The sequence below is a fragment of the Linepithema humile genome, chromosome 2 (genome assembly GCF_040581485.1).
Source record: "Linepithema humile isolate Giens D197 chromosome 2, Lhum_UNIL_v1.0, whole genome shotgun sequence".
NCBI classification, from domain to species: Eukaryota; Metazoa; Arthropoda; class Insecta; order Hymenoptera; family Formicidae; genus Linepithema; species Linepithema humile.
Genome location: NC_090129.1, coordinates 20,228,781 through 20,251,931, shown reverse-complemented (window position 1 = coordinate 20,251,931; position 23,151 = coordinate 20,228,781). Strand labels below are relative to the sequence as shown.

Sequence of the window (23,151 nt, the reverse complement as noted above, 5' to 3'; positions counted from 1 at the left end):
TAGTCCTTGATTCGATTACGGAGTATCAGGCTGTGTTGTGGAGCTATTAATAAATCGTTTCTATCAGTTGTATCGACAATTCCACGGACATTTAATTTCATCCGGAAAAATCCAATTCTATTTCATTATAATTAAATTCTTGGAAGATAACTTCTTCCACGATTCTTTCTCTGCAAACTCTTTTTCCACTGTTTGCGACATATTAGAAACACAGATTACATCGTTTTTGAAATTTTTACAAGTCAATGAAAATCTCGATTGATTAAAACTTCAATATATTGTAATTATTTCTAAGTTTTAATAAAAGAAATACATAAGAGATGTTATCCGTTTGAAAAATAATTGTTTTCTGTCGCTGCATTCAAAAAGAAAAAATATTTACAATAATTTGAATCACGATTAACTTTTATTTCGCGGAAATAAGCTTTTATTTCGCAGAAATCACGTCTAACAATGCGATTTTCGCGCAAGTTTAAATTAGAGATCTAGCGCAAAATCCTTGCGCTACTAATGCGCCTCTCCGGTTATGTGGTTTGGTTATTTCGGGGAGACCGGAACTGCGTATTTGTGCAATATAAACTATACGCCTATGTATCTTCCGTAAACGGTCCTGCCATGATCTGCAGTTTATATCGATTCTGTAATCCCCCGAATGTGTGGAGTTTCACAGACATCAAAATTGTCAAAATTGAAATTTCCGCACTCGATGCTTGTAAAAGAAACGGCTCCATTTTTCATATTTATAAATCATCGTTTAATAAGGCAATTATCACGCGAAAGAAGTGAATATATTTGAAATATACCTTATTGACACTTGATCGATACTGGAGAGTTAACGTTATCTTAACGTCAAACTTGACATACGCAATAGCGAACATCAAAGAGCACGCAACGTCCCGTCATTCGTATGTCAATGTATTTTTGGTCGTGCTTTATCATCGGAAAATTAATCCATTACTCCATCTATCATTAAATATTCTCGCACTGCTTCAATTGAATCGCATTTCTGTTGCAGTAAATTTCGATCATTTTCAAATTCTACGCGCCATCGGGAAAGGCAGCTTCGGCAAGGTATGTCGTAAATTATTTCGCAGTCGAATTGCGACGAAACGGTAGGTATTGTTACTAGTCGAGTCGGGCGTTCTGACAGCTTTTGTTCGCAAACTCGACGAGCGCGTAATAGCCGTGCGCGGATTTCAGTTTTCCGTGCGGTTTTCGAGCAGTTTATCACGACGATATTCGAGTCAGTTTATCCGATGTTGCTCCTGTGTTTACATACCGGCATCGTGCCAGTTTCCGGCACGGATGCAAATTCCGCGATCACGCTAACACGTCGAACCGCGTCGTAATTTATGGCTGTGTGCTTCTCGCCGAACGAAATTAAATTGTGAAAATAAATTATAGTACTTCTGTTTTCTTATTATTAATAATAGCGCTCTTGAGCCGCGACCACTGCACAGTCCATTAATCTTAACGTATGTACGATACTGAGCGCAAAAATATATTACTTGAAGAATGATTAATAGCATAACGACAAACGCGCGTTTGCTTGGTCCACAACGTAAAGTGCAACGCGAATTGCATTTATGCTCCTATAAAATTGTTACGCTGTTGGCCGTAAAAAAAGTGCGTTTCTCGGCGCTTTTATATTTATTGCTGCGAAAATTCCCAAACTCGTTATCTCGCTTTTATGAGTGTAGCAAATACGCGACATATCTCCCTTCTTAGATAAATCAAAAGAGAAATCCAATTATAACAGCTTGTTTATAGCTCAAAAGTGTGTTAGTTTTGAAATGTTATAAAAAAACTGTAAAATATAATTTCTTTTGCTCAAGTGACAATTAAGACAATACAAATATTTAGATAAAATATCGATATTGCAGTTTGTCGTTTGCAAGCAAACGTTTCACGCTTTTATCTTTTACTGTAAAAAAATTAAACATTTTGTGTAGTGATAAAAAAAAAACTTTTAGACAGTCAAACAGTTTTAACGCGGAGAACACGATTTTGCGCGTGGAATTCAATTTCGATGTATGAAACGCAATTTCTACTATCAGGTCTGTATCGTGCAAAAACGTGACAGTACTGGGAATATGTACGCTATGAAGTACGTACATAAAAACGAATGCGCGGAAAGGGGTGCCCTAAAGAACGTGGCGAGGGAAGTAGAGATCCTGTCGAAGCTGGAACATCCTTGCCTGGTGAATTTATGGTTCAGCTTTCAAGGTAATCGTTTTCCAAGACATTAATCACACTTAAATAAACACATGAAATATACGTACACAAGAAACAGAAAAAGTTTCGAAAAAGTCACAAAACAGTTTTTTTATTATTATTTCTTCTGTATTCTGTATTCTGTATTCTGACGTTTCATCTTTCTATTTCTTGTAACTCGGAAACTCCTGATATTTTTACTGAAAAAAAATCAAGTTGAAACGATTTGTTGGTAAAATTAAGATTAAAATATTTTGTAAAACATCTTACAATATACGTATCTACAAGATTTAAGTAAGAGCTGAAATTATTTATTTACTAATAATATTCGGTTCGGAATTAAACGTACAATTACCGCGTTGTAATTAATAGCGTTAGCCACGGTAATCAACATAACGGATAATTATTCTGTATACTCAAACTTGCGAGCAAAATAATCGCAAAAGTTAACGAAACATTAACACGATACTAATTTAGGCATTTGTACAAAAAAGCACAACAGCTGTTTGATTTTAAATAGATTTTTATTTGATTTCTCTCGCTAATTTCTTTTACTGTCGCGCAAAATTTTCATTATTTAATATTTCTCTAATTAAATTACCAATCAAATTTTCATTCAAAATCTACTTAAACTTTTGTTATCCAGCCGCATCATTGAAAGGTTTCATTTTGCAATTATTTTATCAATATAATATGATAATATTCATTATTATTTTTCTCTTTTTTGTTAACAAGCATGAATATAATTTCTATATTTCAATATTTGTATATATTTTAATTTTTACCGTCAATGGTTTTTCACTTTTTATATTAAAAAGGCGACATGTAGATATCACAACGCGAACATCCTACATGTTATCACGAAAAACAATGAACGCGATGTCTCTTTCGGATTTTACTAACAAATGCGCATTAACCGATTACGCTTATCTCGCGAAAACACACGGGGCTTTATTGAAAGAAGTTGAATTTTCTCGATGTCGGAAATACGAATGGTGCAAATATTTATGCAAAAGCGAGCAATGCAGAACTTGCAGTTGCCACAAAAACTTTAATGAGAACGTCTGCCAAGTAGATAGGTCAAATATTAAATATTCTGAACGAAACTGCGACTCGTAAAAATACAGTAATTCTTACTTTCAACGTTGAACATTTTGCTAATTAAGCCACGGAGTAATTTTATTTAGCAGAATAACAATTGAAAAGAATTATTGGATTTCTTCACAAATATTGTGATTGTGTTAATTGAGAAAACAGAAATTTAATTTCGGACGTTATCTCGCAATATTGAGAGAAAAGTTTGTTTGAAATTTAACATCCTTGAAGCTTGCAACATATTGATTATTTTGATATATTCGAGGAATAACTATTAATTCTGTTTCAATAATGTTTTGCTCAGAGAAACTGCACGATTTTCGGAATATTCTATTATTCATAGCTATAAATGTCTAAAAATAAATACAGACATATACACAATTATCGGATAACAATCTCCTTATTCAAATAATTTTTATAAAATAGTTAAATTAAAATTTGCATTATTTAGCTCTCTAATTTTTATCTGTTTTATCTGTTTTTATCTGTTTTTCGAAAAGTACCGTACTGTACCATTTCTAACAATGAAATAAGCCGAGCATGTGGATAGAAATTAATGTTTAATTTTTCAATAGCTTTGTATTTTATTTTTTTAATTATTTTAAAAGTATTTTTTCAGCAAAAACTAGAAAAATATTGGCACTTTTTAAGTGGCGTTACTAACAACATTGTTGAAACAATTACTGCAAGCTTGGAGGCTAAAAAGATTGTAAAGTATGTGCAACAACAACAAAGTAAATAATATAATTACAGTTTCGCGCAAAATAATATAAATTATTCAATGGAGAACTTGTTAGAGAATTTGTGGGATCAATTAACAATATTATACGCGTCAATAAGATCGCTTAATCCGTCTTTACGTCTACAATTATTCACTTAAATATTTCTGACAAACGCGCGTTGACAATTGGCGCGTGCAAATTTACAGCATGTTTATTTGCGAGACAGTTCATATTGCGCTGTTCGAACCTGGTTTTATCGTCTGTGCGCGAAATATCGGTACTCAATATTTGATCGTACTGAGCCAATATTGATCGGTTGCACGTCCGATAACGCGTGCGACGTCACTTTCATTTCGCGAGACATCGACGGAGTGGACGCGACACGCGCAAAACGCTCATCGATGCCACGTGTGTGTCACGCGCGAGAGAGAGAGAAAGAAAGAGGATCCACGCGCCTGTTACACGTCGCGTTGTGTTACAGACGAGGAGGATCTCTTCATGGTGTCGGATTTACTTTTGGGCGGCGACCTGAGATACCATATCCAGCAAGAGATTGTGTTCAGCGAGGAGAGCATCGTGCTATTCGTGGCTGAGATCGCGCTGGCGCTTGATTATCTGCAGAGTCACAGGATCATTCATCGGGACATCAAACCAGACAATATATTGCTGGACGAGGAGGGTGAGTGGCTTCGTTTGCGGATGAGATCATGTCCCGCGGATCCCCTTAACCCTTTACCCTTTTGCGCACCGGCAGCAATCGCCCACGCACACGTCGCGGATAAAGATAATTAATCTCGTGAAGAAAAAACTTTAATTCCAAGTGGGATTTCTGAAAGCTTCTTTTCTCGCTACGCGCCTCGTAAACTACGTGACGGAAATCCACTCGTGGCATATAATCATTATGCATAAGTAATAAATGTTAATTTAGTATAATTAATACCTTCGATGTTGTAATTTAAGTAAATTTGATTTACAAATCTAATTTACAAGATGATTAATTATATTGCTTCTATTTTATTAATACAGCTGTGAAATATTTTTGCACAAGCTGAAAATTAATTGCGCTTACTTTCGCATTTTAAAAGCAATGTATGAATTTATTCGATTAAACTGTTCGGTTCTTGTTGAAAATTTTCGCAGTGAGAAAGATCATAGTGCGAAAAAGTTAAGAGAGGACGGAGAGAGTACAATAGTTTTTCTAACAAACAGTACAGTTTGATATCCTTGCTTCTATTTCGAGTAACAGCTTTAACCAAGGTTACATGATCCCGAGTTTCATTTAACACAATGCGAAACTCATATTCAGTGTAAACACGAGATGAGAATCGAGTAACCACATTTAGCGGTAAACGTGAGTTTACAAAGCTTTGAATCTGATCATGTTGGCTCTCATACACGTGTTTGCAAACCGGATGTAAGAATGAGAAGACCATCGACATACAGTGTCGAGGATTAATGAAGAAAGCATTCTTGCGAATGGAAAATGTATTGAGATTAAAAACGCGGTTTTTACAAATTTATTTTGCAAGTTTATAAAATATTATGCTTTTATTATTACACAAAATGACGTTACAAAAGCGTCAAAATCAGAAACTTATTTCTCTTTTTTAATTATTCCTTCATTATCTTTCTTTCTTAATTATTATATTATTATTTATAATATTCATGCATTTTTATACAAAGCTTCAAATAATAATTATTTTGGTAAAAGACAGTTTTTTTTATCACGAAAGCATTACTGATGCTCATCGAGCGTGTTGATTTGCACCGCAAATCTCAAAATATTTAGCATTAAACCGCACCGGAGCTCTCTCGCCGTTCCGATATACCCTCGTTTACATATCATTTGCGTCAAGCGTCGATTCTAGCGTTTGGTTTCAATATCGCCGCGAACAAACGGACTTGATCACGTACGATTCAATTATTCGCATAATGCGAACAAGATGAAATACCGAAATTATTATTAGGTAAGTAATTTTCGCATAACGGCCGGAATCACTCCGTCAGGGCTGCTGCCAGAAGCCATCGGCGGGGTTTTAAGCGGGAATTAATTCTCAACACTGCCTTTCACCCCTACTGCTTCAAATCCCATAAAATTAGTACATCCTACTGAATATGGATTTAGCAAATTGTCGAGATTTCAGAGCGTATGCGGTGCGGAAATTATCTGCAAGCAATATCGCGGTATCACAGTGCATACTAATTATAAATCCTTCAAAAGCAAGATTAATGCATCGCCGACAAGAATCTTCCATTATCAAATTTGGATAGTTGCAATCTTAATATATATTGCAATATTTCAATAACTAGAGGCTAATATCTCGCAAAACCAGAGATAATCAATAATTAATAGCGTATAGAATTACAATTTCGATAGAAATTCTATTCTCAAGGATGCGAAGAGATTTTTCCACGCGGTCTTTATTAACGGAGTGTCGCTTTACGGAATTATTTAGCGAAAAAGCGGGCAGGAAAAGATCTTATTGTGTGTTCTTTATCGGACAACCGATGCTGCCGTACATCTTTCGACATTTCTCCGAAATCCGCGAGGCAACATAGCTTCGCCTTTTTCAGTTATCAGCTTGGCGAACGTTGCGTCCCATTCTCTCCAGAAATTATCGATAGCATTTCTTCCGCTTTGCTTCCTCGGCGATATCGATTTATCGTCGAAATATTAAAGGCTACGCGAGACTGTCGAAGGAAAAGCCGAGCAAATCTCGAATACGACGCTAAATAATGCAGAGACGTCTCAAGCTTGCGAGATCCTTCGCTCCTTGGGATTTACATAAGATATATCTGGATTTGTTAGTTCACGGGAGCGGCAAAACAGACTTTGCAACCCAACAAACGGGGAAACGCTAACGATAAGACGAATTAGAATCGCCGTGATGAACGGTTTTCCCATTTTCACGCGCGCGAAATATTTATTAGCATAAATATTGCGAAATACGAAAACGCATTCAATTGCGTTCACGCGATATCGGTTTATTGATTTTCCGCTCGAACGAAAATTTCGCCCGAGGCGAACAATAATGGCGAACAATGCGCGGGTACAATACAACTTTGACGTCGGCGAAATTACGAGAGCGAGACGAGGATAAAGATAAAGAACCGCGGGGATGACAAGACGAAAGGGTATAGTGCGTGCTCGCGTCGGAGGCCGCGCTCTCTCACCCCGCTCGAAGCGCCGGATCCGCTTTAATAGCGAAGGATATAGCGGACGGGAGCAGCGAGGGTGTTTCGTAGGAAGTGCCTCGGGGACGCGAGAAGCAGGTACGTGCATTTACGATCTTGAAGAGCGACGGCGACGGTGGGAAATGGGACGGGAGGGGTTATCCTAATTTCCTCCTGCACCTGGCCGACGGCTGTTTGAATCCTGAGATTGCCTCTGCATCATTTAAAATTACGCACCGGTGTCTCGCTCTTATCGTTTTGCTTTCGCGCCCTCATCTAGCTCAGCGTAGAACCCATTCTCCGTGACGGGGAAAATATCACCTTGGGGGAGTCGGCGGCGCAAAACCAGTTCTATTTTAAGCTGGATATTGTACCATTGTCAAGCGTGTGTGTTAACACACACCGAAATAGGTCGCGATAATGCGACTTGCCTTCGCGTGGACGGAAGCCGAAGAAGTCCAACTTCGATCAAAAACATGTTTTTAGAGAAAATATGTTTCCGTAAAGGGATGAAATTGCGGGGCGATTTTAAAATAAAGTCTCTCGCGGAGATCGTCGACGGAACGGTTCGCGTGCGGGAGAAATGTTTTTTTTAAGGAATCCTCAAATAACACTAAAGTAATACGCTTGAATTACGCTTCAATTTATAAAATTGAAATCACTCGTGCAAGCTCATTATAATTACATTATCATAACATCGTTGCCATTGTAATTTTAGATGATTGTAAGGTGGGAAAGGTTAACGGGGTGAAAGTAATTTACCGTAATGTAGCAAAATGAAGCAGTTAAGAATTTCAAAGGGACGGCTAGTCTCGATCTATAGTCTGACAACTTGCGAGGAGCCTGAAACTTCGGCGCACTTCCGCGGAAACCGCTTAGAACTACTTTCATTAAAATCCAAGCGTGACTACAATGGAGAACGGCGCAAAATTGCGGGGATGTAATACTACCCCACTTCCATCCGGTAATATTGCAGTCTAGATCCGCATTGTGACTGTTGCAATTTATTCCGTTAATTTTACGCAGACGCGGTTTCATACTTATCAGATTGCGAGGTATTCACAGAGGCAAGAAATTCAGCAAATATTTTGTAAGTAAAATGAAAAATTAGGGACCTCTGAAAAGAGTTTCTCATCTACAAATTCTGCAATATATAAGGAACAATATTTTCGGATTATTCATAAACGAATCGTCTAAATACTGCAAGAGTTAACAACATTTCAATCGTCGATCCGTTGCTGTTGCAATTTTTCGTCGCGACGGCGCTTCGAAAATTCGGCGCGCGCGTATCGTTTATAAGTAAAGTCGTGCACAGATAGCACGAGTACGTTCCATTATGTAATTATGTAATTACAATTAGTTGATTAACTAATCAACAACAAAAGGTTCATCACGACTGCTTTGTGTCCGCTTTTCGGGATCGCGTGGAATTAATCCTCACGGATGGATCGATATACTCGTTACAATTTTCGCGCAAAAAAATCGTAGCGAATTAAAACAAATTTATTGAAAAGTTGAAATAAGCTCGGAATCGTATATCGTATATCATGGACAATTAATTTATGATCGATTAATTACGAAGATAAAGTTAACCCTTTCGATAGCAGCGTAAGAATGCAAAACTGCTGACGTGCCGCAAATAGAACGATACATAAACAACCCTTTGAAAAGTTCATCTAAATGGTAATTTCTGCTTTTATTAAGTTTTAAACCAAATTAATGTTATTTCTTAAAAAGCTTTTCATTCTCTTTGATTAAGAATATTTATAAACCTGATTGAGTGCAGAAATTAGAATAAAATTCTTATTCTTGCATCTTATTCTTGCATCGATCGGCAGCAATAACGTGATAAAAGTTCCTTTCGATAAAACTCGAGTGTCTGGTTTGCACAATCGTCAATTTTTATTTACTTCTGCGTGCAGAGGGTGGAAGACTATTCTTGATATGCGCGAACCACCTCACGTGCCTGGCACTAAAGCACAAAACCTGACTACAATAGCAGGATTGTGTGATATTGCGTCGATGTGTGATGTATAGCGGTGTTGGAGTTCATTCTCTTTAGTTTACAACACAGCTCGATCCACATTGCGGCTGCTACGATGTTTAGAAAATGGCAGTGGATAAATATTGCGGGAGTAACGGGGCGCACGCGAGAGCCCCGACCATGCCGCGTTGGAAAACCAATATCGCGTTCCTCTCCGTGTGTTTGTATCGTCTACGTATGCACGTGTTTACGTGTTGTGTACGTATCCAGCCCTTAATAGCCTTCTGATGACCCATAGGTACAGCTGTGTAATGTAGTTAGGGTTCGTTAGGCGTTTATCCCGCAAGAGACGTCTAAAGATCGCGAACGCACGTGTACTATTCACACGTGTTAGTTTCCATTATTATCCCGCCGTCTATTTTATAATTATCTCGGCGAGAGAGAACTAGAGACTTTACAAGCCTGCTTTTATAATTCAAAACAAAAATGTATACAAAATACAAGAATTTTTTAGAAACACTCGCAGATATTGTAGTGGTTTCACATTTTGTGTCTGCGATTTGCTTCTTTCACATATCGTTAGCATAACTTTTATTCTTACAATCTTTTTTTATATATTTTTTATTTTTATCTTCATAGACTTGATATAAACGCATTCTATAACTTTTCAACTCATGATTGTAATTAATTGTTTTCTGTAAAACTAATTTCTTATTGATTTCAGATTTCAATAAAAAAATTCTATTCGGCGAATTAAAAAACAAACACAACACGCTTTGTGTATTTGAATTTATTGTTTATTTGCGTCTCTTGCGTTACAGTTGCCATTCATACTATACTGCATATGATATTTGAAATTTATAGTATGAGCGCGATTACGATATTTGTTGCGCTCTAATATTAATTAGCATAGTTATCATGTATAATTGCTGCGCGTGCACGAGAGATATTCCAGACCATGTAATAAATAACTAACTTGTTTAGTGATGAACTTAAGGATTACTTGGAAAATGGATTATAAAAGATTGTTTGCTTTCCAGGCCACGTCCATGTGACTGACTTCAACATCGCGACTGTACTTGAAGAAGGACAGTTGGCGACTTCGATGTCCGGAACGAAACCCTACATAGGTATGTGTGAATTAATAGTTTCGTATCTATGATTTTTTTTCTACACAACTAGTTAGTCTAAGTTTTATTTTCACTTGATATAAACACATTCCAATTTTTTAATTCATAATTGCGACTGGTTCTATTACTGTCATTAATATTGTTTCCGTAAAATTAATTTCTTATTCATCTAAGACTTTAATAAAAAAATTCTATTTGACGAATTGAAAAAAAAGAGTACAATGTCATGTGCACTTAAATTTGCGACTTTTGAATGCAACATGAAATATGCATCTCCATCTCGATGAAATGTCGAGCGACGCAGTCGAAAGATTCGTGACCGGAAAAGATATCTTAAGAAACGGTAGCTATAGGTCATCGGTGCATTACTCGAAATCCGTCTTTTATGTTCGCGTTACATCGAGACTATCCTGACGAATAACGCGACCAGCACACTTTTCTTTCCTGCGTTTCTTCTTTTTAACGCGGATTTGCGTCAGCCCCGGAGATTTACATGTGCTCATGCGAGGAATACGGCGTCCTCGGCTACGGATTCGCCGTGGATTGGTGGAGTCTGGGAATCCTCGCTTGGGAGACCCTAGCCATGGAGAGGCCGTATCCACTTCACTCGACAACGTCCAACAGGGAAGCTTTGAGAATTTTGCAGGTGAGTGCTGTAAACTTGCAGCGATGAAAAATCATCGAAGACACAATATGCAAGTATAATAAATAAATGTAATAAAAATGCAATAACGCGTAGGACGCATGAAAAATACATTCCGACACTTCCGATTCTATATCTGAAATTACACAGAATATCCCGACTCTACCAAATCACTCTTGAGTAATAATGCGCACATTATTCTGTTAATTAAAGACACGTCATGTCCCAGCTGTCCGTTAATTGAGGACTTGTCATGAACGTGCTATTGGTGCGACACGTGCTGCGACATACTATAGCGCTTGTTAGTTCCATCGATATCAAGCTCGCTCGCTTGCGTAACGTGAACATTTTAACTGTATTTATGATATATTTTCAGATTGAAATCGTTGAAGAATGAACGTACGAATGTGTGACATAAAATAATTTTTTAGAATTATTCGTAATTATTAAAATAAACCAAATTTCTTTTATTTTCAGATTAGAAATTCTAATCTTGAGAAACTTTTCTTCAACAATTGAATTGAATGTATTTAACCTTTCTGTTTTTAGTTTTTCTCAAAAATCGATAAATGCCCGATTGTTTATTTTATTTATATGCGCGCAACAGGCTACGCAACAAACTCGATGAATATCGCGCATTTTTAGGAGGAAAGACCGACACCATCGCACTGGAGCCCGTCAGTACGCGACCTCCTGGACCGTTTGTTAACTCTGGCGCCTAACGCCCGAGTGTCGCGTTTAAAAGAGCTGAAACAGGCAAGCGCAATGAGAGAGCTGGATTTCGACAAAGTGCTGAACAAGCAGATAAAGCCGCGCTTCACCCCGCCAAAGGATCACTTGAACTGCGATCCCACCTTTGAGCTCGAGGAAATGATCATCGAGACGAAGCCCCTGCACAAAAAGAAGAAACGCCTGGCAAAACAGAGGTCGGTTGTCCTCGCGAGACCATTTCCTCACTCACCTTTTCCACATCCCTTTCTTCCCACGCAGAATCGCACGCGGGAGAAATGATCCTTACGTCGTTGATTAATACATTGCGATTCAAATTGCCGGCCTTACGAACATCTTGATGCAAGAACCGTGTATTTCTCTCGCGATTCTGCATATTCCCGAGATAATCAGTATGCTAATCGCCGAAGCAATACCTCGACATCCCGTTGCAGGTCGTTGAGGGTCGAGCTCTCGGCGGAGGATGCCGGTGGGTTCGCCGAGGGCGCTGGATCGAGCGTAGACACGCGGAGATTAGCTTATATCCCGGAGTACCGGGTGTACAATCGCGAGCGCGAGATCGAGCGACAGGAGAGGGAGAAGAAGGAGAAACAATGGGAGGAGGAACTGAACACTGCCATGAAGGGTGCCGAGGAAAGACTCAAGTATATATTTGAATTACATTCTCCCAAAACTCGACAATTCTGTTCGTCAATATATCGCTATCCTCCGCTTGCAATCATTGTGATATTCGCGATTGTCTCAAAATAGCTGAGACTTCAATGACATTAACCGTAATCAACCGTCGTAATTTCCACAGCTTTGTGACGAGCCCCGAGAGTCTCTCGTTAAGATTCTGAACATCGCTGTGTACATTAATCTCCCCGAGCTACATCGCCTAACGCTCGAACGATACCCGTGTCGATCCCTCTTGATTACAGAACAAAGCAGCAACATCTGCCGGCCCAGCGAACCGGAAACCGACTGAGCGTCTCGACGACGAACGTCAAAGCGCGCATAAGCGCGTCGCCGAGGCAAGGTCGCCGAGCGAGCGCTGCGACGTCCTCGGACATCGACTTCATCGACGCGAGTCCGGAGCCTAGTACGTCTTAGATAACATCTGAATTAACACGAAGTAGCCTATCTACGATCAGTAGACTCACTCGATCCTACCGGCGCGCACTGAATTCCAACAGAGAGCCCGACATTTTAATAATTCACTCTGTAAAAAGTCTTTCTAATATTCGATTATTTCCTATTTCAAGATACATCTCAAACTCGAAAATGAAAAGTATTCGTCGAGAAAAATATCGAAGATATTTGTAAATGCAAATGTTAAGGCCTCCACATTTTTTCCGATACTGTGCTACAATTCTGCCTATCCGTAATGGACTTGAAAAGTTCATTTAATTTAAATGGATAGGATTCTACAGGCAGATTAATAGTGCGCTGGCTGCTAATATTAATTGTTAATGTCGATTTTATTTTTGAAAGTTCTCTCGAAATGCCAATAATGACTGCACATCGCGTAAGCTTTCTCAGATTTCAGTTGAGCTCTGTACCAGGAAATGTGCATTTATAAGATGTTATCAGTCGAATTGTTCGACGAATTCAGATCAATAGCAGCACAGACTTTTTAAAGCAACGAACGATCGGTATATCAACTTTGTTGAAGCAGTAGTTTAAATTTTTACGACGCTCTGCTTTCAGGAACTGGTTGCAAACCCACCATTAAAATTAGATCTCTTCAAAAAGTAACATAAATTAATCCTTTCAGTACAAATCTGATGTATATCGCTCCTGGAGCTTTTTGAAGTAAAAAATATATATATTTTCACCTCTTTACCTTTCTCTAAAAACCAAAGCACAATATTAGAGAATGCGCGCTATTATCTCAAAGTAATATATAAAGCTCTACAGTGTTAAATAGAACTACAACGATAAATATTTAAAATAACAATAAAGAGTGAAGATTATCTATAAATAATATTTAAAAAAAATATTTCAAGAATTGTAATAGTTCGATAGAGAGAGCGAGAGAGTGTATATGTGCGCGTGTGCGTATGTGTTATATAAGCGAGTTAAAATAAATGAGAAATAAATTTTAACACTTCTATATCTAATACTAAAAGGGTTAAGGCGCACACTATATATAATAATATAATTTCTTTGTTGATGGGATTGGGAACAATGACTTACATGATATATATGTTTTATTTAATCAAAGTATATGTTGTTTAGATGTGAGCTATGTATACGCGAATTGAAAATAAAAAATATCTTTGACATGTTAACGCTTTTAGGATATAATTCCTTTAAATCTTTAGCGCATGCAATATAAAAATTGTATGAGTAAAATACATTTTATGAATAAAGTTGCATGGCAGCGTTAAATTGCAATAAAGCGTACATTTTCAAATAAGTTATAAATATTAGAAACATAAATTTTTATTTAACTCCATCTTTCTGTTGTCATTTAATCGCTATAATAAATTTTATAAAAAATATTTTCAGAATCGCGTCGCTCAAAAGAATTTCGATATCGAAATTCATTGATCCCTCAAACGAAAGGGATTATCATTAGCATATCGTAAGAATCGCAAATGTGATTTTCGCATTAGCCAAGCGTAGCCGTTGAAGGCGCGCCGGATAATCGATAGCACCGGCGCCGTTTCGCGAGGGTGAAAAGAGGATGAAGAGGGTCATCACACCATTCCACCCTGTTCCGCGCAATGTAGGTCCCGGTCAGACAATGTAAGATATTGCCGGTGACACGAGTATAATAGTACAGTATAACAACATTATCTCCAAAGTCTTCGAAACGTCAGCTTTAAATTGATGAAGTATTCCGTACATAAAAGAGGAGATGCGATAAAACGCCTTCTGCATTATATTTCCCCCACGGGGAAATATGTAATTCAGGCAAATTAACGATTCTTCTCAATGCGAATAACGGATGCAATTTATATAATAATTGCATAAACGAGATTGTTGCGAATCACAATCTAAAAAGGGATGAATACTTTGAGCTAATTGTAAAAGGGTCTAGAATAATGGGCCAATTACGGCGCGGCAATTATTGCACACCACTCATATCGGTGTTGCAAATAGCGAGTAATGTGATGATTAAACTATTGACTCGGTATATTTTTAATGCCCTTGTGCGATAATCGATGGCGAGCAGCATAATAGGCGGCTGTAATGAATGAAAATTATTTAACATTTTTCTTGCCGCGTTCACATTTTTATTTCGAATAAAAAAAATGCCATAAATTTCGGAGCACATTGCCTTCTCGTAATAAGTAAATAATTCTTTTGTGATTCTATATTAAATGTAAACATTTTTTTTTAACAATTCAAATATTTTACAGAAAAAAGTTATTAGTCTCCAATTTTTAATTCGAAAAACAGGAGCATTAATTGACTCGTATTAAAGGCTAATAGCTTTGAAAAACTGTTCCTCCTTTAGAATATATCTTTCTGTTATTAGTCGCGCGGAAGGGTTAATAGCTTTCCGCTGAATAACGCTGACGAAGTGTCTATACGAATAGGCGTGGTTCTTGACGGAGAAGAGTAACGAAGTGGTAGAGAACGGCAATCGCCCGGCTTCGTCGTCTTCGATGGGAAAATCCAATAGGAGATAATGCAGTTTAGTTTATAGAGGCCGATGAAAGCCGTGAGCCCTCTTTGCGCGATAAAAGTGCCGTTAAATAAGAAAATTCAACCTAATGGAATGCCCAACGCTTTTAATTGCCTTTACGCGCGCTTCGCAAATTAATTCCCCCTCGCAAGTGGGGATTCTCTCCTCCCGAGAACTATGAAAATTGTAATTACGAGCTCCTTTGATGCCATTACAAAAAAAAAAAAAAGAAAAAAGAAAATTTGTCCGTACTTTTATGAGAACGTATATCGCGACTGCCGCGTCTTCGCGCGCGCGCGACGGATAAATAAATTCTACTTCATCGGCTTGAGTGAGAAAATCTGTCGACTGTGATGGCAAACTCCCGCGAGAGATGCTTATCAGGAAATTCAATCGACACTAATGCAATTTCAACCACGAGTCCGACGGAAAACGAGCGGCGTTTTCGCGACGACCGCCTTAATTCCCTCATTTCCCGCCTCTTCCACAAAAGGAAAAAGAAAACGGGTCGCGCACGCTTCCACGAGGAAAGCAATTATCGCCGCTCGTTAATCACATCTTCGCACCAACGAAGACAATCGCAAACAGAAGATTACGATCTCGATGGGAAAAGTAACTACGCGCGCTCGGGCCGCTCTAGCCTACTTTCGCCGACGGGATGGCACTGTTGCGCCCCAATCCGCGGAAGTGCCATTTATATTCACGAAGGGAACAAGCAGATGGACATACTTATTCCTGCAGGATTATAGCGGGTTGGCGTTATGGATGCGAATAATGGGAGGACCGCGGTGGAGTACACGAATGCACAATCGCAAGTTTAATAAAAAGAAAGTTTTCCTTTATATATGCAAGATTCGCATACATTAAAAGTAATCACCATAATTCTACATGATCATCACTATCGTGTCTAGAAACAAGAAATCATATTTGTTAATATCACAAAGTATTGCCGTTTTTCCGCTTGCCGGGCCGACACGGTTAGTACGGCTATTGCGCTCTCCTGCACATTCGAATGAAGACGCATGGAAGACCGCAACACGCCTTTAAAGCGGCTATAGCATAAAAATATATTATTCGTATCTATATCTTCTTTCACGAGAATATATATGTATTCAGAAAAATAGAGTATTCTTCCTCATTGTTCACACGAAGAAGACACGTTGACACAACTCATCTCTCACTTATTTCTCGGATGCCCTTTGTAAATGACACTTAAACTATTGTCAGTCTATAATGTTAGATAATTGTTACCGAATTGTTATCGCAGATATGCACTCTACTCACATCGATTACATATATCTCAATTCACATTTTTTTTTTGGCAGAAAATGGAAAAAATCATCAAGAACGATTAATTTCTGCTGCTCCGTGAAGAAATACAACAGCAATCAATATTTGTAGCGTGTTACTTTGTACTAATCTTGAATTACATATCTTAATTCGCGTCGAAAATTAATCAAGAAATATTTTATCGAGAGATTAAAAAAGATTAATTAAAAAAATATTTTTACATAAAACAAATGTACTGTATTCGCCAATGTTTTGAAAGAATCTCAACAGTTATTTTTTTTTTATTATTTTAATTTATCGAGCAATCTTGGGTCTGCTATGTTGTACCTGTTCACGGAACAGCTATTTTACTCTTAAATATTTTTTGATCACAGATTATTTATGCGCGTTTTGCGACAAATTTTTTGGAAAATTGTTCGATATTTTCTCGTAACGGCTTATAAATACGAAAGTAGTATAAATAAAATTATTAGCCAAAAATAGGTGGTATACCTGTGTTAATTGTAACAACTATTAATATTAATATTCGTACTGCACCATATATCACATCTCGGTTTGAAGCAAACTCAGATCATCGTTATTGACACGTTATTTCGGGCTAATTTGCAAGTACAACTCCAATATATAGATCTAAGCGAAGTAACAGTAACATGTAAAATAACTATCAAAAAGAAAATGTATGGTTATCGTACATCATGCGTATGATTAAAGCATTTAAACTAGCATCTGTAAAAAAAATTGCAATATATTCCAGAGATTGCGCAATTTCTTTCAGCTTTTTGATCAATCTTTTGAGCAAAAATTTAAATTTGCATCCAATATTATTTAATCCATTTAATTTGGTACAATCAAAATTGACTTTTCTTTGTAGTCAAATATGTAAAGATATAAAAATTAAAAAATGATCATAATTTCTAATTCAATATTTGTCAAAAAATCTCGAAATTTATTAAAGAATTCATAGTAGACGGAAAGTGCGCATTGTCTGAAACATCTATACATACATATATATACATATATACATATACATATATATATGTATGACAAACTCTTATAAAAGAATTAGCTTTAGGAGGTATACATCCATATATTTAACGGCAAAGGGATGCAACCATCTAAGAAACGTAATTACGAGTCCGATATAGTTTGCAATAATTGTTTATACGGTCGTCACATCGGTTACCTCGATTCTGGAAATCGGTTTTCGGAAATCGGGCTCTACAACTATGAAATTCTCCTCATCATTTGCGGACTCACCGATTCGGAGCTGCTGCAAATTCGCCACTATCGAATCTACTTGAGACTGATCTAGCAGCGCAGTCTCACTCCTGAGTTTGCTGAAGTGAAGGTAACAGATACCTCGACCCCGCCAGCTTATCTCGCTCGGCTTAACGCCACGCTCCAAGAGAGCGTTCTTTAAATCACGAACTCTTACACCGGATGAGATGTTCGAGAGTTTTAAGGAAAAGTCGATATGCGTTTTACGAAAATTTTTACGTCGTCGAGGTGCGCTTTTCGAGTTATTTTCCACTTTTGTCTGTAATGTAAGATGCATTTATAAAGAAAAGAATATGAGATACTATATATTGTAAATGTACATATTTTTTTAACTGATGTCAAATCGACTTTATTTCAATAAAGATTTAATTTCTTCAAAGAATCCATCATTGATAGGAAAAGGACAACAGTTTTGTGAAATATATACACAAGTACTTACTATTTGTATTTCAGCATTAGGATTATTTTCTTCCTCAGCTTCCACCTTCTTATATATTCGTTTTCGTGAGAAACGTGGTTTATCAATTTTGTCCTTGCCATTCTCCGCAGTGGAGTTTTCTACATCTTTCTTTGTGTTAAAACGCTTCTTGCTTCTCGGATATTTAATACGATTTTTAACGTAATGACGTGTGTCCACGTCAGAATCAACTTCTTTCAAGACCACGATCTTGCCATCTCTGCAGAAAAACAATTATTGTATTTACACGAAATAACCTATCTAATGTAATTCAAGCAATTTAATGCATACTTCTCATCCATCTCTTTGAGCTGCTGTAATACCTGCATGGTTTTGACCCTTCTTTCACTAAGCATGTGCCACAGAATTCCAGACGGTTTCTTCAGTCTGGGCTCCACAAATATAGTTTGCGTTGGCGTAACAATTATATCCACTGGTACATCATAATCTTTGAACAATTGTGGCGGTAAATAATCTACAATTTGGCAATCATGCACAGTCGTGATGACAATTGTGTTTTTTGTTATTGTACCCATTCTCATCATCATTGCAAACTCAAGATCTGCAAAACCTTCTCCTTTGCCAAGCCTGTATCCATCTCGGCTGACACATACAGATCCCAGCACAACGAGATCTACCTAAATAAACAACAAAAATATTTAAATTTAAGAAAAAATAATTTAGCATTCTATTTTTAACAATTTTCATTACTTCTTTAGTATTATAAGTTATTGCTGCTTTCGTAATATACTTACTTTAATATGAGAATCGAGTCCAAGTGGTTTACCGGTTTGTTCTAGGCCACGAACAAACGTCAATCTAGGCATGGAAGCTAGTATCTTAAGTTGCTCCTTTGTTGCTCCAGCAACCGGTGTAACATGCAGAAACAGGCCAGATCTCAATCTAGGAATAGGTACGATGATTTCCTTGTTAGCTTCTAGAGCTAAAAGACGTACTGGCTCTTGTGGCTTGTCTGGATTTATCTTTATGATTTTGGCCTTCTTAAATTCATCTAATTCTGCCAATCGCTGTGCTGCTTCCGCAGCACCTTTGAAGTTTGGGATACGTTTGTATATGTTAACAGGAAAGTTTACTAATTCGTTCTTTGTCATATAGTCCCATATTTTTTGTCGAAAACTCGACTTGGTCAATTCCTCAGCTGCAAGAAATTGTTAACATGAAGATACAATGATAGAACTACATTAATTTTTAGGTACAAATTCATATATCAATGCTAATTGTAAGCTAATATGTAATCATTCAACAACGTGTGAAATAATTTCATGTACATTTATGACTCAAATACAACAATACTCATATTTTTCTTTTGACGTCTAGATACGATTTAGAAACATTAGGATTAAAGAAACGCCTGTTGCGTCTATGACGCATGAAAAACTACTCACGTAATATCTCCGTCATTTTGATCGATCCAGCAATGCAGTCTAACAGGATCGCGATGATAGCCGTCAGATTCCAGGAAGAATAGTTAATTTGTAAACCTATATCTCACTCTTGCTTGGAGCAAGATATCTTTCAGGAGCTTTTCGTGTCGTCACACTATGTAGTTTCCCATCCAATTTCATGAATGTAGCTAGCGCTGCTAAATCAATACATTTCGAAAGAGTCACTAGATCATCGGTTAATTTTTTTCCGATAATTATTATACAACAATGAATATAATAATTAAAAATGTGTGTGCATGGAATTTTCTTTTTTGTAAAAAAAAAAGATTTTCTTTTACTTATCATATAGAAATTTATTAATATTATTGTTAAAATAAATGAAAGAAATTAATGCTTTTTCTTCTGTGATAAAATATAAAAATGTTTCTGAGTCAATGTTTAGGAAGTTAAAGAATTCACTTATTAAGTTTTACAAATTAATTTGATTAAATTAATACGACAGCTTTGCGCATGATTACGCACCTGCATGCACGAGTGCGAGCAAGATAGGCAGTCGGTACTCGGCTCTGTCGTCGAAAATGGCTTTACTAACGAGAAACATCTACAAAACGCTCTCCCAGGTAATATGTCCTTTTTTTCTATTTCGTGATTCCGTTGTGTGTGCCTGTAAGTGGAAAGAATACGTAGCATGGATTAAAGGAGCAATAATTATCACACGTAAAAATAAAGCAACAATCTTTGGCGTAGAAGACAATCACAAGGGCATTACACATTCGAGTATTTTTATCCGAAATATACGTATTTCTAACCGTTCCTGAAACCGTTAGAAACGCGCTCATTTCGATTCACTGCGAATACATTCTGTGATTATCTGATGTGTGAATTAATATAGATCGATTAGAGCACACGATCCGAACTCACTTATTATGTTACTCAATCAAGACATTTTTTATCTATCGAAAAAGCGGAAAGTTTGAATGTAGTTATGCAAGAAGGATTAATCTCAACACTGAGAAACATGGCTAATGGAACTCATAGGCATATAATCATATTTGAGCCAAACAATAAAGTAGAATTAAAAGTAGTGCTTAATTAATAGCAATCATCATTAATTAAGAAGATCAGATGTAGAGATCTTAAAGTTGAAACAATCTGGAAGGCAAGATAGTAAAGATACAATTGTAATTTGTATACTTTGTGTTCACAGGCTGCTCAGAAGAGCACAGTTAGAGCCCTGCATGTAGGCTCAATACTGCAACAAGAACCAGTACGTATTATTTATTATATTATTTTTTAATTAACAGTTGGACATATGTGACAATCATTCTTTTTTCAGACAGTCGAACAAGAAGGAAAACTGAAATGTACCTTGATACCAGGAGATGGTGTTGGACCAGAACTTGTGGTCGCGGTTCAGAGTGTGTTCAAAGCTGCAGATGTCCCGGTTGAGTTTGAACCTTATTTTCTGTCTGAAGTAAATCCAACTCTAAGCGCTCCTCTGGATCAAGTCTCCAACAGTATTGCTAGGAATCGAGTCTGTTTAAAGGTTTGATTGCATATCAAATGATTAGATATGTAATCTAGATTAGATTTGCAATCTACATTTCAAAGATAATAAATACTGCACAATATTAATAATTAAAGTATATAAATGTTTTAGTTTATATATTTAGTTAGAGAAGACATATACAATTGCATGTTAAAGAATATGTATTTATATTCTTTAACAAGGTCTCAAAGAATAATCTTCTAACAATTATGTATATTTTTTACAGGGTATCCTAGCAACTCCAGATCACTCCATGACTGGAGAGTTGCAGACTCTGAACATGAAATTACGTAAGAGCTTGGATTTATATTCAAACGTTGTACACGTAAAATCTCTGCCGGGCATTAAATCACGGCATCAGAATGTAGACTGTGTTATTATCAGAGAACAAACAGAAGGAGAATATTCTGCATTAGAGCACGAATCTGTCAAAGGAGTGGTTGAGTGCCTGAAAATTGTAACTGCTACTAAGAGCCAAAGAATCGCAAAGTTTGCGTTTGATTATGCTGTAAAAAATAATCGCAAGAAAGTTACATGTGTTCATAAAGCTAACATAATGAAGCTCGGTGACGGGCTCTTCCTCAGATCGTGCCAAGAAATTGCCAAATTGTACCCCAGGTGCTTTAATAATGTTTTTCCTATATATATTAACTGCTTTTTAAATTATTGCAAAATATTTTATACTTCTATTTTCTAATAACATAGGATTACATTCGAGACGATGATTGTCGACAACTGCACCATGCAAATGGTTTCCAATCCGCACCAATTCGACGTCATGGTAATGCCGAACTTGTATGGAAATATTGTGGACAATCTCGCGTCCGGTTTGGTCGGTGGTGCAGGAGTCGTCGCTGGTGCTAGTTACAGCGCCGAATGTGTCGTTTTTGAACCGGTAACACACAAACGTTTGGCTTTATATTTGCATAACGTAAAAACTACAATCACATAATGCAATTAGATTCATATGGAAAGAGAAATTTTTGTATTCTCGAATTTGACGCTTCTTTACGCTAATTTCTAAAAAATAAAACCTTACATATTAAGATTTACATTTTCCAACAGGGTGCAAGGCACACATATTCCGAAGCGGTCGGCAAAAATGTCGCAAATCCAACGGCATTGTTTTTGTGTGCGGTAAAGCTGCTAAATCACGTGAATCTTAAACGTTACGGTGAGCAGATTCGAGAGGCTTTGAATCGCGTGTTGAATGATGGAAAGGTGCTTACAAAAGATCTCGGTGGGCAAAGCTCAACGACGGATTTCACCGCCGCTGTAATAAACAGCCTACGTTAACGAGAAAGCTCGACATAGAAGGACGTAGAAGATTCTGGGTCGTAAATTTATTATATCGAAATTACCTGGAAAATCTGAAATAATCATATGAATTGTAGTGCCACACCCGTTATAGGGTATATCTAATTTACATATGTTATGAAATTTGTAAAATTATATAATTCTAGAAGTCTATAATGTAAATTCTAGAAGTCTATAATGTAAATTCCTATTTGTAAACAGTAATATGCAAACAAAAAGAAATTTCTCTGCACGTTGTGTGATCGTGGAAATCCGGTTGCATAATTAGTTCTTTAATAGCATGACATGTACAACTTGTATAATATCTATATATAATAAATTGCGTTAACGCGTAGAGATTATATTTATATTATTATTAATTGTTATTCTAGTAAAAAAAATAAATATATAGATAAATTATATATTATGATTCTCATTAAAACTGTTATCTAAAGAAAATTAAAATTATTAATTATAAAATAAATTTAGAAAACCAAGTTGTGTCAAAGAAATAGACACACAGTTATTAGAAATATATATTTTAATAAGCATTTTATTTTCATAG

The 23,151-nt window shown here is 36.8% G+C and overlaps 3 protein-coding genes across 10 annotated transcripts in view; 2 read left to right on the top strand and 1 right to left on the bottom strand.

Annotated features, from left to right (window-relative positions):
• Nucleotides 1-13,964, top strand: part of LOC105679131 (serine/threonine-protein kinase 32A) — a 72,654-nt gene extending 58,690 nt beyond the window's left edge. For 6 of the 7 annotated variants that reach the window (XM_067348623.1, XM_067348619.1, XM_067348622.1 and 3 more), the window contains 8 exons: nt 1,016-1,071; nt 2,058-2,226; nt 4,513-4,710; nt 10,230-10,319; nt 10,799-10,965; nt 11,608-11,888; nt 12,126-12,335; nt 12,612-13,964. In XM_067348623.1, coding sequence (XP_067204724.1) covers nt 2,094-2,226; nt 4,513-4,710; nt 10,230-10,319; nt 10,799-10,965; nt 11,608-11,888; nt 12,126-12,335; nt 12,612-12,783 — 1,251 coding nt within the window. In that variant the 5' untranslated portion in view covers nt 1,016-1,071; nt 2,058-2,093 and the 3' untranslated portion in view covers nt 12,784-13,964. The remainder of the gene's footprint in view (nt 1-1,015; nt 1,072-2,057; nt 2,227-4,512; nt 4,711-10,229; nt 10,320-10,798; nt 10,966-11,607; nt 11,889-12,125; nt 12,336-12,611) is intronic. The other variant, XM_067348625.1, reaches the window with a different exon arrangement.
• Nucleotides 13,965-16,126: 2,162 nt separating this feature from the next.
• lost (methenyltetrahydrofolate synthase domain-containing protein lost) lies at nt 16,127-20,405 on the bottom strand. 2 transcript variants are annotated; one of them, XM_012378981.2, is made up of 6 exons: nt 20,264-20,405; nt 19,742-19,935; nt 19,091-19,494; nt 18,627-18,973; nt 18,318-18,555; nt 16,127-18,137 (listed from the first exon to the last, which is right to left on the bottom strand). In XM_012378981.2, the coding sequence occupies exons 2-6, from the start codon at nt 19,755-19,757 to the stop codon at nt 17,760-17,762; spliced, it is 1,383 nt and encodes a 460-aa protein (XP_012234404.1). In that variant the 5' UTR covers nt 19,758-19,935; nt 20,264-20,405; the 3' UTR covers nt 16,127-17,759. The 2 variants fall into 2 exon arrangements, with proteins under 2 accessions (XP_012234404.1, XP_012234403.1); XM_012378980.2 differs by having other exon boundaries at nt 19,742-19,938; nt 20,264-20,402.
• On the top strand, nt 20,222-23,008 carry Idh3b (isocitrate dehydrogenase [NAD] subunit beta, mitochondrial). The gene is made up of 6 exons (XM_012378982.2): nt 20,222-20,361; nt 20,949-21,008; nt 21,078-21,287; nt 21,517-21,908; nt 21,996-22,185; nt 22,356-23,008. Exons 1-6 carry the CDS (start codon nt 20,320-20,322, stop codon nt 22,584-22,586), a joined length of 1,125 nt encoding a protein of 374 aa, XP_012234405.1. The 5' UTR covers nt 20,222-20,319; the 3' UTR covers nt 22,587-23,008.
• The last annotated feature ends 143 nt before the right edge of the window (nt 23,009-23,151 follow it).

Coding starts and splice junctions, on each gene's coding strand:
- lost (XM_012378981.2), bottom strand. Junction 18,556..18,626: donor CTCAAAGAGATGGATGAGAA/GTATGCATTAAA, acceptor GTTTTTCTGCAG/AGATGGCAAGATCGTGGTCT. Junction 18,138..18,317: donor CTAATGCTGAAATACAAATA/GTAAGTACTTGT, acceptor CTTACATTACAG/ACAAAAGTGGAAAATAACTC.
- Idh3b (XM_012378982.2), top strand. CDS start 20,320: ATGGCTTTACTAACGAGAAACATCTACAAAACGCTCTCCCAG. Junction 20,362..20,948: donor TCTACAAAACGCTCTCCCAG/GTAATATGTCCT, acceptor TTGTGTTCACAG/GCTGCTCAGAAGAGCACAGT. Junction 22,186..22,355: donor AATGTGTCGTTTTTGAACCG/GTAACACACAAA, acceptor ATTTTCCAACAG/GGTGCAAGGCACACATATTC.